Below are 12,427 nucleotides of genomic sequence, written 5' to 3' on the forward strand. Positions count from 1 at the left end.
CTTTATTTTGCAAATGACAGAAATATGTTAAAAGAAGGCCAACCCTGTACCCGTCTCCTAGTTCTCCACTCACTTGTCACTGGAGATGCTGCAATCTATGACTGTTTTTCTGCTTGTATTGATGATTATAAATGGTAGCTGGATGGTGGAGTTCAGAGCTGGAGGGCCCTGGTTCTGTTGTTCATTTTGCCGATTTCTCTGTACCAGGTTTTTGAAAGCAATTTGCTGTAATGATCAATAAAAAGAAATGATCATTTAATGTGGCTAAGTCAGTTGGAATTTAAATGAATTAAGGTAAAACATATAAAATAGTCTAAAATTAGAGAGTTTAAAGAGGCATCCCACCTATACTAATGAATCAATAAAACATTAAACATTTTTTTCTTTTTTCTAATCTTTTTTCTTAAGATTAGAATGATCCAACTAAATAAATACATTACAGGGAAAAGATACACATTTATATGGTGTCTAACACCATCCTAATGTAAAAAAATGGGGTCCATGGTTTCCATCGTCCATAGAAACAGGATCGCACAAATCTGGAAGAGAGCCCAATGGCACCTGCAAGTCTTAGAGTGAAACAGCAAGAGTAACACCATTTTACATTTATCTAATAGAGACTCCTGGGAGTTTAGGGTCAAATATACCTCGTAGATCATCTAGCCCAGGGATGTGAAAATATTTTAAAGCCACAGAACACTTTCTTTGAAATCTCATGGGGACCTGGCTAGTTAGCTCACTAGTAACACCAAGGTCAAGAGTTCAGATCTCCATACTGGCCAGTCACAAAAAAAGAAAAAAAAAATCATGAGACACCTACTATATAAAACAGATGGAAGCAGCACTGCTCTGGCTGGGGCTCGAGTCCTGCAACCTGCCGGCTCTGGCCTCATTCACCACCACAGTGGTTTGTTTCTAAGGCAGCTCCACAGAACTTCTCGGCATTCCTAAGGCATAATTTGAAATCCAGCCTGAGCCTTTCCCCCGCTGACATCTTCCAGATAAGGAAACTAAGGCTAAGAATTGATTGTAAGCTCTATCAAGGCCTGAATCTTTATGTTGAATCTGGCTACTACTTTCAGGTATAACCACTACTCAAAAGCCAAAGAAAGTGACCTTACCTTTTTAAAACTGGATGAATAGATCACAGAATTTTTATAGCTAGAAAGACCTTACGCAGTTCAAGTTTTCATCTGCTCATGAAATAATGGTTTTAGAAGTTCTTGAAGTCAGAGCCATTCCTTCCCTTTCATCAGCTTGTCATATCTTCTTTCCCAGTAGTGATGAACTCAAGTTATTTTCTCTATCTTAGCAATCTTATGCTCAGAATTATTTATTTCAGGTTCTCAGCCTTAACTAAAGTTTGATTAAGATTACTATTATCTTAAAATGGCTGAGTGCTATCTCCCTGGAAAGTGAACATTTACTCTTTTAAAAGGTGCAAACAAAACAGACACCAATTTATTCCAGCCCTAACAGTGTGTGTCCCAAAATCACTATCAGTATCAATTACTACTGAAAAACCATCACCATTTATCATTATCAAACATTATTTAAGTTATATTTCTTCATTACCTTCTCTTGCTAAAGAACTAAGGCTATGTTATATTCATTGCTTGATTTCACTTAATACTAAAGGAAAAAATATGCTGAAGCTATAGAATTAAGAAAAAGAAGTATATGTAATATTTCTAACTAGTTTCTCTTCCCGTCTACTAGAATACACATCTCAGGAGCTGTTTCCATACTTTGCTTAGCTTTGTGGCCCTAGTGCCATGGGAGGACCTCAGTATATGGGGGAATATGAAGTGGTAAGAGTCCTTACATATTTATGATTCATTGTTTAACATTATGTACATTTAATAGCATCAAAGATCTTTTAGGTGAACAAAAGCAGTAAAAACATGTTATTTTGACAGTAAAAAGAAAAATCACCTCCCATTTATTTATTTTTTTTGGTGGCTGGCCAGTATGGGGATCTGAACCTGTGACCTTGATGCTGTAAGGCTGTGCTTTAGCTGACTGAACTAACCGGCCAGCCCTTTTTTGTTTGTTTGTTTTTGGCGGCTGACCTCCCATTTATTTTGAACTGATTTCCTCATGTGCTGCCCTTTGATTGATTTCCTTCAGCCCTTTCTTCTTCCTCAGACTCCTTAATATCTATTCCAGAGGCTAAACAGTTTTAAGAGTGTTCAGACATTCAATCTGCTATGCATTAGTGGCTCTGGAAAAGGTTTAAGGGCTGGAAGGGACAATTACATAGATAAAAGTAGGGTATACGGATTATCTATAGGTATAACTTATACCATTGCTCTCCTAAATTACCAAGGATAAAAGAGAGATGGTGACATGTAGGTAATAATTAACCTCTGTCAAGTGACATCAGTGCATTCTGAAATTAACCTATTAAAAAATCAAGCTAGTTTAGCCATGGCAAATTACTAGTGTTCAGGGACAACTTGTTTAATCTACTTTCTATGACAATTTCATAAATGTCATTTGATGAAAGAAAGAAAAATGAAACAATAGGAGGAAATAAGGTACATGTCTGCCGGAAGATAAGAAGTTGTCTTCAGTTATACTTTGGGTTTCATTTTAATGCTTAGACAGACCTGCTTCTACAAATATTAACAGCTAGGTTACCCCCAGGTTGAAATCTTCTATAAATATATTTGGCTTGAGAGACAGTAAAAGAAAAGAAATTTATGACTTAATAAAATACCAGTACAATGTTCATTTTACAAAGATAAGCAGAGAAAAAATATTTGACTTCGTTCCCTTTGCTGGCATCTTAAAGATGTGAAAGTCCCACATATATGAGCGCAATCTTGCTTGTCACCATTCTTTCTAATAAGCAAACAGATAATTCTAGGCATGCTGATAAACAGGTTTTTAATAACATACGCCAAAAAGATCAAGCTCCAAAATGTTCCGTAAAGGTTTTGAGGAAATTTCAGGAAGGCCCCAGCACAAGGTTTAGAGACTATGAGCTGGTAGGGAATATTGCAGGTAACTGTGCAGGGACATGTCAAAAAGAGAGGCAGCTGGGGGAAGATGACAGCCTAGGAGTTAGAGGAGGAGCACCTGGCAGAATTCTATAGGGAGGAGCAGAGGAATAAACTGTCAGCTTTCTACTTTTTTTTTTAAGGCTGCAGAACATTCTCTTCAAACAAAACCTTATTTGGAAACCCAATACGGAAAATACATAAAATGCCTGCGCCAGTGGTAGCTCCTCAGGTAGGTCCCACGGGGTAGAAACAAAGAAAAGACCTAATCTGGATGGAACATCACTTCTGGGGCTTCCTGTGTTCGCAAAGTCTCCACTTTATCTGTAGCTACTCCTCTGCCCGTGGCCTGCTTTCTTTCCTACTTCCTACTCTCAGATCATCCGCAGAATCTCTGGAAGGGCTAAACTGTCTCCGCTTGCCTCTCTCCTCTTGCCTCACATACATGAATGTGAAAAAACACACAAAAACCCCAAAGCAAATATAAGCATCTAGAAAAGTGAAAAACAAAAGTCATCTGGAATATTTAAGAACACAACATATTCTGGCCATTAGACAAAGTGAATACTGAAGGAAAAAACCTGCTATGGTATTTGTTAACCTATTGCTACCTTTATTTCTGAAAAGTGGATCCCACCAAAAGTTAAATAGGACCTCATTCAAATCAAAGTGGATTTTATGACTGGTTGTAAAGCTTTTCATATAAAGACATTTTTCTGAGAAAAACAGAAGCATAAGGTCTCTCTGGCTCATTTTTAAAAGTTTATCTGGTTGGACTGAAAATGGCACAACTGTACTCACTGCTTGAAGTAAATTTTTACACCAACTAGAATTATAAAAAATAGAGAAAAAAAAAAAAAGTAAGTCCATCTCCCCTGTGATTTTTACCCAACAAGGGCTCTATTATACTTTAAAAAAAATCTTCCAAATTCTAGACAATTATCTGAAAAAGTATAAACACAGGGATCTTATCAAACTATAAAATTTATTTTTCTAAAATAGAAATGCATTTTAGGTTTTGGGGATTTCTATAAATCTTATCGAATCATTTCATGTCATTTACTGATAATAGGTATTACAGGTAGATTTGATTGTTTTACTTAAAGCACCTAAAATTTAACTAGCTTTACTATTTGATATTCCAAATTAGGGCTAAAATAAACAAATACAAAGACTCCTGATTGTTATGTTCAGAGTAAGGATAAGCATCAAAAGTGAACTGTTGCATAGTATGAGTCACATGCAGGGCAGGTAAGCTGCCATGGGGCTGGGATGATGGTGAGAGATGGAACATCTTAAAGGAAGAGCATGCATATAGCAATGAGCAAGGATGTGGGGGAGGCTGCCCTGGTGTGGTCCCACCAGACACTACTCAAAGACCCCACAACTAAAAAACAGACTGACTCTAAAAGCAAGTAAGTGCAGAAAGAGACTACAGGCAGGGAAGGGAATGAAAACATCCCAGCATCTTTACCTGTAGGAGAAGTTCTTGCAGCTGAGCCCGCTTCTGCTTTATCCGTTCTATCCGCCTCTGCTTCTCTATCTTTAAAATGCAGGTTACAAAAAACATGAACATATGTAGAATATAAAGTACTGCTCACTTTTCAAGCCCCTGTTCTGAGATACCAAGAACTTTCCTTAGAGAAACTCAGCCCATTGTAGCCAGTGACATGAGTAAAGGCAAATCACACCTTTTGGGAGGACAGGGGCTGGGGCGAGCAAGCAAGCACAGCAGCAGAATTGTGGCAACTGTCATCAAAAATGAAGTCGATCCACTTAATGAATACCTGGCATGCAGTTCTTGTCCCAGTCAAAGTGATAGTACATGCCAGCACTCACCTAAGCACTTTACCTACATTATTTTAATTCATCTTCACAAAAACCTTATGAGGTAAGTACTATTGTTATCCACTTTGCATGTAAGGAAACAGAGGCAGCCTCCTACTCCTCCCTCACGACTGAGCTCAGGGATTATTTCCTTGGTAAAGCCCTCCCTTGCCCCTCTTTCCGGATAATCTGTACACGCTTCTTTCATAGGAGTAATCACATTTTTGGTATTCTTTTACATTTCTCCTCTCCCGATTTAGAATGACAGTTCCTTGGGGTCAGAGATTTGGTCTTGTATAACCTGTAAGCACATGGTAGATGCTCATAGGTTTTTGCTTAATGAGTCATTGGTATCAGCTAATATTACAAGTCATTAAAATGATGTTCAAATTCCACTGTTAGAAGGAAGACAAATGAGAAAAGGAGGACATTTCTACTCTGGTATATGAATAACATTATTCTATAACATCTAATGAATGTCCGATTTTCCCCCTCCACAAGTATAATAATACCAAACAATTTTTTATTTTCTGGGAAAAAAGGAACTGAGAAAAACATGAAATCAACCTTAATTATCTCCAAAAGCCATATTTAACCTCAGTCTACTCCATTTATAACTATGATAGTAATTTTTTTTTTTCCTTTTTTGTCTTTTTTCGTGACCGGTAACGGGATCGCAACCCTCGGTGTCGCGCCCGCACCGCGCTCAACCAGTGAGCGGACTGGTCTCTATATGGAATCCGAACCCTCGGCGGGAGCGCCCCCGCGCTCCCAAGCGCCGCACTCTACTGAGTGCGCCACCGGGCCGGCCCCTATGATAGTAAAATTTTATCAAACCAGTTTAGAAACACATGTCAGTGAACAAGCTCATTTAGGGAAGACTTTCTATAATGCTTACAGTTAACAGAGTTAAAAATGTTCTGCACACATCATTCCAAAGTTCATGTACGCTGAACACTATATCCATTCTGATAAAGAAACAAATGAAATATTATCCTGTTCTACTGATTCTAGTGTCAAAGGTAAAAGTTTGACTTTCTCGGATATATTTAGGATACTGTGTAACCAACACAGGAAATAAATAGCTAACTTGAACCATTTTTCTGGATCCATATAGGAAGCACTTCATCATCAAATAACATTTCTAATACATGCTTCACCTAAAACTTATTAGAACTCAGAATTAAATTAGAATGAAACAAAGATCTTCTGTGAGAAACAATAAAAATCAAATCAAGTCATTTAACTTTTATGTCACAGTTTTATCACTTACAAAAATAAACTGCAGACTATATGCTATTATCTGAATATCCACTCCAAAGTTCATGTGGCAGTAGTGAAAGGTGAGGCCTTTAAGAGGTGATTGGATTGTGAGGACTGTGCTCTCATGAATCGATTAATCCATTCATGGAGTAATGGGTTAATGGCTTAATGGGTTATCATGGGTGTGGACTGGTGGCTATATAAGGAAAGTAAGTGATCATGTTAACAAGCATTTTTACCCAGACCTCATTATGTGATACCCTGCATCTCTATGGGACTCTATAAAGAGTCCCCAACAAGAAGGCCCTCACCAGATGTGCCCCCTGGACCTTGGACTTCCCAGTCTCCAAAACTATAAGAAATAAGTTTCGTTTTCTTATAAATTATCCAGTTTCAGTATTCTGTTATAAGCAACAGAAAACTGACTATTATAATATACCTCTAAAGCTCCTTTCAATTTTCTAAAATTCTATATAGAGAGTCTGTTAACTGACATAGCATACACAAACAATCGGGAATATTTTAATATTATGTCATTATGTTTATAAATTAAAATGCCTCTGACGCAAAGTACTATCTATAAACAGATTTTCTTATTTACCTCCAGATTTTGACATTCTTGAGCAGAGTTGGTAGGCAAGCCAATCCACTTGATTTCTTTTTTTTCCTTTGAAATTATGTTCATTGCCATTAGCACATTTAAAGCATCATAAACTCTTCGCCTAATGTTCTTCTGATCATAAGCCTGCTAAAAAATATTTCTATTGAGTGATAAATTTTAAGGGTAAGATATAGTCACATTATATTAATATATTAAATTAATTATATTATTATTATATCTTCAAGGTGCTGAAAGAATTCAGCACCCGCGAATCCTTCAAAATTAAAGATGAAATAAACATACTTTCAGATAATACAAAACATAAAACAATCCTAAAAATAAAGATTATGTTACCAACAGGTCTATATTAAAACATACTAAAGGGATTTCTTCAGGTAGAAGAAAGATCATCTAAGACAGAAGCTTAGAGATGTAGGACAGAATGAAAACCAACTCGAAAATTAAATGTGTGGGTAAATCTCAATTAGTACTCACTGTATAAAATAATAATAATGTTTTATGGAGTTTAGAATATATACAGAGCTAATATACCTGACAATAGTGTGTAGTGTGTCAGAAAGGGGTAGTGGAGGTAAAGTGTTCTATAAGACCTGGCATTGTCTGGGAGGATTTTAGACTGTAAAATATCAAGGATCCGTGTTTTTAAGCTCTAGGAAAAACTGTGTTTCTCCAAATGTGGTACATGGACCGATGTGCTATCCACAAACTGTTTCTAGTCTACAATGAGAACAAGAACTTGCACCAGAATGTAATCACATATATCATCACTAGGTACACTATTAGTTCAGTTGACCTTTATTGTCTGGGCAGCAAGACTTTCTCAATGAGGGACACTGTATTGACTTACATTGTGGAGGAAGGTCCTTATATTATTGTGGACAGGCAGTTCCTAAGTACAAAATCCAATCAATCAAATGCCACGATAATAAAGAATGGTAGAGAAAGCTGAATCCATCTAAATATAAAACTAAACCTAAGTAAATGGGAAATTTAAGTTATAGAATTAAATGTAAATATTAGAAATCCCAAGGCTGGTCAGTTAGCTCCGTTGGTTAGAATGTGGTGTTGTAACACCTAGGTCAAGGGTTTTCAGATCCCCGTACCAGCGGCCCCAAAAAAAAAAAAAAAAAAGAAAGAAAGAAAAGAAATCCTTACACTAGAAATGATAATATAACAAATATCAGGAGATGGCAATAAGATAGGTATGATGATTTCCTCTTCTTGATATTGGAAGAGATATAGTTACTGTTCAAAGCAGATTAAGTAATAATAGAGGTTTCAGGACAATCTATTTATAAACAACTACAATAATAATATTCTTTTAGCAACTACTAATCCAGACAATCTGAATCCTATGAAAGAGGAAAAAGATGGGAGATGGGAATAAACATAAGTGCACTTACTTCTGTTTCCCTCCACAATCAACAGATACTGTCTACAGGTGATAACTCCAAAAAAAAATATTAAGTATGTTACTTAAAGTTATTAAGATAACCAACTAAATAAATACAGACTACGAGCCTTCCAAATGAGAAAAATAACACAGCAGTGAACAAACAGAAAAAAAATCCAACCTTTGTTTATATTTTAGGGGTGGTGGTAGGGGATTAATAAAAATGTTATGTTACATGTTGAAAAGTGCCAAGAAGAAATGCCTCATTCTAGGGGCTGGCCCGGTGGCGCACTGCTACAGTGTGCTGCTTGGCGCTCCCGCCGAGGGTTCGGATCCCACATACAGACCGGCGGCTCACTGGCTGAGCGAGGTGCGGGCGCAACACCGAGGGTTGCGATCCCGTTGCCGGTCCCGGTCCGGTACGGGCGCGACACTGAGGGTTGCGATCCGTTGCCGGTCACGAAAAAAGACAAAAAGGAAAAAAAAAAAAAAGAAATGCCTCATTCTAGTGACATTTGGGTGAAGATTAGAAGCGGGGGAGAGAGAAGACATACGAATACCCAGCAATGAGTGTTGTAGGCAAAGGAAACAGCAAGTACAACGGCCTGATCAGGGATATATCTGGCAGAGTCACAAAATGTGTGGCTGGAGGGCAGTAACTGAGGGAGTGCACAGAAGATGAAATCAGCAAGGTAATGGTGGGACAGATCATAGAGGGGCTTGTAGATCACTGTGAGAACTTTGGCTTTCGCTCAGAATCAGAATACTATATACTTCCTTATCAAGTGCCCAGAGAACATTAAAAGAAAAATAATCACAATACAATAGCTCACAAGAAAAATCTCAATGCAATCCAAAAAAATAGAAATGGTTCAACTCATATTCTCTAGTTACTGGTAATAAAAGTAAAAATTTATAACAACAAACAAAAATCCTTATCACCTGGGACTATAAGAATTGCATTAGAAAAAGTTCTTAGGTCAAAGAGGAAGTTATTGGTAGGGTTCGGATCCCTATACCAGTCAGGGGAAAAAAAAAAAAAAGGAAAGAGGAAATTAAAATTGAGGTTACAGAATATCTAAAGTACAATATATTAGAGAATGGAATGGGCTAAGTCAGTGCTCAAACAGAAGAATCATAGCCACAAAGATTTAAAGTAAAGGGGGTGGCTGGTTAGCTCCATTGGTTAGAGAGAGTGGTGTTGATACCACCAAGGTCAAGGGTTCAGATGCCTGCACAAGCCAGCCACCCCCACCCCCCACCCAAAAATTAAGAATTAAAGACCTAAAATGACTAAAGTTACTACTTTTACTTAAAATTTTTGTACAGTACATATGACTACATTTAAATAAAGAGTAAACTGATTTTTAGTGACAAAAAGCAGGTTAGTAGTTGCTTGGGGATGGAGGCAGAGAGAGAGATGGCCTACAAAAGGCAGGAGGAACCTTTAGGTGATGGAAATGTTGTGTCTTGACTGGTAGTTGTTTCACAGGTGCACATAAGCATCAAAACTCATCTAATTTTATACTTAAATACATCTTATTCCATGTAAACTATTCATCACTAAATAAGGAAAAAATAATTGTATGTTGTCACATAAGTTTCACTCCCTGTAATTTATCTCAATTGAAAAAAATGAGGATTACTTCTGTGTGCTAAAAATGAACAAAACTCCAAGATATATTAAGAAAATAAAATTAAGAATACAGCATGAGGCCGGCCGGTTAGCTCAGTCGGTTAGAGTGGGGTTCAGATCCCTGTACTGGCCAGCCACCAACAAAACAAAAACAAGACAGAATAGAATGCAGCATGTAAAGCATAATGACTTTTGTGTTTAAAATAAAAACGGAAATAAATTTTATCGTGTGTATGTCTAAAAAATTTCTGGAATGATATTCAAGAAACTGGCAACAGTGAATATTACCTTTGGAGGGTAAATTGGAGTCTTTGACAGAAGGGTCATATGTTTTATTATATGCTCTTTTGGACAATGGATTTTTTAATAATCATTCTTGTTGACTTAGACTGTGGAATATACTAACATTTATAAAGCAAATGTATTTTACAGGGCATAGTTTCCAAAGCCCTGTAGTTTCAGGTATAACCTAACTTTTAAAAATTACATCTAGAAATGTTAACCTTGCAAAAGACAGGAAACTTTCCCCAGGTTAAAGTCTCTGGTATAGCTAAAGAATTGTAACACAGCAAAATTGCTGGCTCTCAAGGACAGACATCCTTGAGAGCAGGTTAACCTACTGATTGATATGTTAAGAAAGTTGCATTATTGTTATGTAAAAACACTGAGGAAACTGTTGTACAAAAACAGTATTTGCTAAGAACAAGCTTTTGTCGGTGTATCAACTTAAACTTTTGCAAACTGCATTATGGAATTTCACTTTGTTAGTTCACTAATGTTACCAGCTTCTATTGTTAAACTATACTTAGCCATACCTCCACTTATGTTCCTTTCCTGTAACTTCCTGGTCTGGAGAATAAATACAGGGAGAGAACCCCAGTCATGGTTAATTTCCCAAGGAGGAATGCCTCTCTCTTGAGGGTTCTGGGAAGTTAACCCCTTTGGGGTGTCTCACTGCTCAGAAGAAATGGGCTTTGAGTAATCCTTTTTGAAACTTCATCATCCCATGTAAGGCAAAGCAACATTAGACACTGAAGAAACATTTAAGATTCAGAAACACAAACTCATTGAATAAATGACCACACTTGACCTTAGCCAAGAGGCCAAGAAGCAATGAATAAGTGACCAAATGTAAAAAATGTAAAAAAAAAAAAAAAGTTCCTTCAGTAACCTCCAAAATTATATTTTTAAGATATTTATTTTTGTTTAAATAATAAAAGAATTATTTCCAAAACAAAACAAAAATCAACAACAAAATCCCCCAAATTTCCAATACGAAACCATCAAGTAAAGGAGTTGAGGATTCCCTAGCTTATCAGATTCTTTAAATCTATGAGAGAAACAAGTCAGAGGTAAACTGTAGCCTCACTCACCATAATCAACGTCAAGTTCATGATCTACCTACCGAATCAGCTGCCAAATGGTTATTTGAATTGGTGAACTCTGATACCAGCTCATCAGCTACTTCATTATATGATGTTGTACCTTTCCGCTGAACTTTCTCACACACTTTCATTGAAAAATGTCTCAAGCCTTTTCCATTTTTATCTCCTTTTTTGCTTCGTTTACTAGAAGGGAAAAAAAAATTATATTCCATTGTACTTAGAGACTTCCTTTACAAACCTCTGTAAGATAATACAAGAGAGTAAATACAATTTTTGCTTCAAGAGGTCAAAACTTAAATTGAACAGAGAAGAGAAAATGTTTTTAAAGTTAATTTTTGCCTTAAGAGCCTAATAAAGTATGAAGCTATGCAGCATGCTTTTCTGTGTATATCATTTACTCAACAAATATTTACTGACCAGTTATTATTATGTGTCAGATACTGTTACAGAGTTTGGAATAAATCAGTGAAAAAAGACAAAAACCTTGTCCTTGTAGAGCTTATGTACTAGTCAATACTAACATTTTTATATCCTATGTACATTAGTTTATTTTTCCTGAAATTAAAAGTATCACTATTCTCAGTTTTATTTATCTACCCATTTTTTAATTGCAGGTCATTGGTATTAATATTAGATCTAAGTCTCCGGTTATTTTAAAGTTGGTTAATGCCTAAGCTTAAACATTGATAACTTAATCATTAAAATTTTCTGGGGTTCAGTTTAGTTCTGCTAATATCCGAGTACCAACTATATGCTGATAACTGTATTAGGTACCAGAAGTACAAAAACTAAAGCAAAAATCCTTTCCCTCAATATGAGTCTTGGGGGTTGACAGAGAGACAGAACAGACACGTAACGACAGATAATTCCAATATAATAAGGTAAGTGCCACGTCAGAGTTATTCACAATGTTCTATGGGCACCGGGAAAAGAGACATCTAGTTTAACCTAGAGGAAGAAGACTTGCTGGAGGAGGGCTATGAACAAGGAGTAAGAGTTAAGTAAAGGAAGTCAGTGAGGTTATCCAGGCAGGAGAATGAGCAGCAGTGAACACATGGAAGAGTGAAACAAATAATGTACGTGAAAGGCTTGTAAACAGACAGTGCAGTGCTACCAGAATATAAAGTAAAAGGAAGAGATGAGGCAAAAAGGTAGATAAGGGGCCAGGCCCTTAAATACTATGCAAAGGAATCTGGACTTCATATTCCATCAGGACAATTATAGTATTTATTGATAAATTACTTACATGTTCTACTGTCTTAGTACATTAAGATATAGACACTAAACATACGCTTT

General features: G+C 36.6%; 1 protein-coding gene across 1 annotated transcript in view; it reads right to left on the reverse strand.

The window, feature by feature from the left end:
- TFDP2 (transcription factor Dp-2 (E2F dimerization partner 2)) overlaps positions 1-12,427 on the reverse strand; it is a 128,413-nt gene that overhangs the window by 11,810 nt on the left and 104,176 nt on the right. The window contains exons 6-9 of the mRNA XM_008577591.1: positions 11,152-11,314; positions 6,697-6,840; positions 4,480-4,548; positions 74-225 (exon numbers count right to left, since the gene is read on the reverse strand). Coding sequence (XP_008575813.1) covers positions 74-225; positions 4,480-4,548; positions 6,697-6,840; positions 11,152-11,314 — 528 coding nt within the window. The remainder of the gene's footprint in view (positions 1-73; positions 226-4,479; positions 4,549-6,696; positions 6,841-11,151; positions 11,315-12,427) is intronic.

Source organism: Galeopterus variegatus, unplaced genomic scaffold, assembly GCF_000696425.1.
Source record: "Galeopterus variegatus unplaced genomic scaffold, G_variegatus-3.0.2 Scaffold1548, whole genome shotgun sequence".
In the NCBI taxonomy this organism is placed as follows: Eukaryota; Metazoa; Chordata; class Mammalia; order Dermoptera; family Cynocephalidae; genus Galeopterus; species Galeopterus variegatus.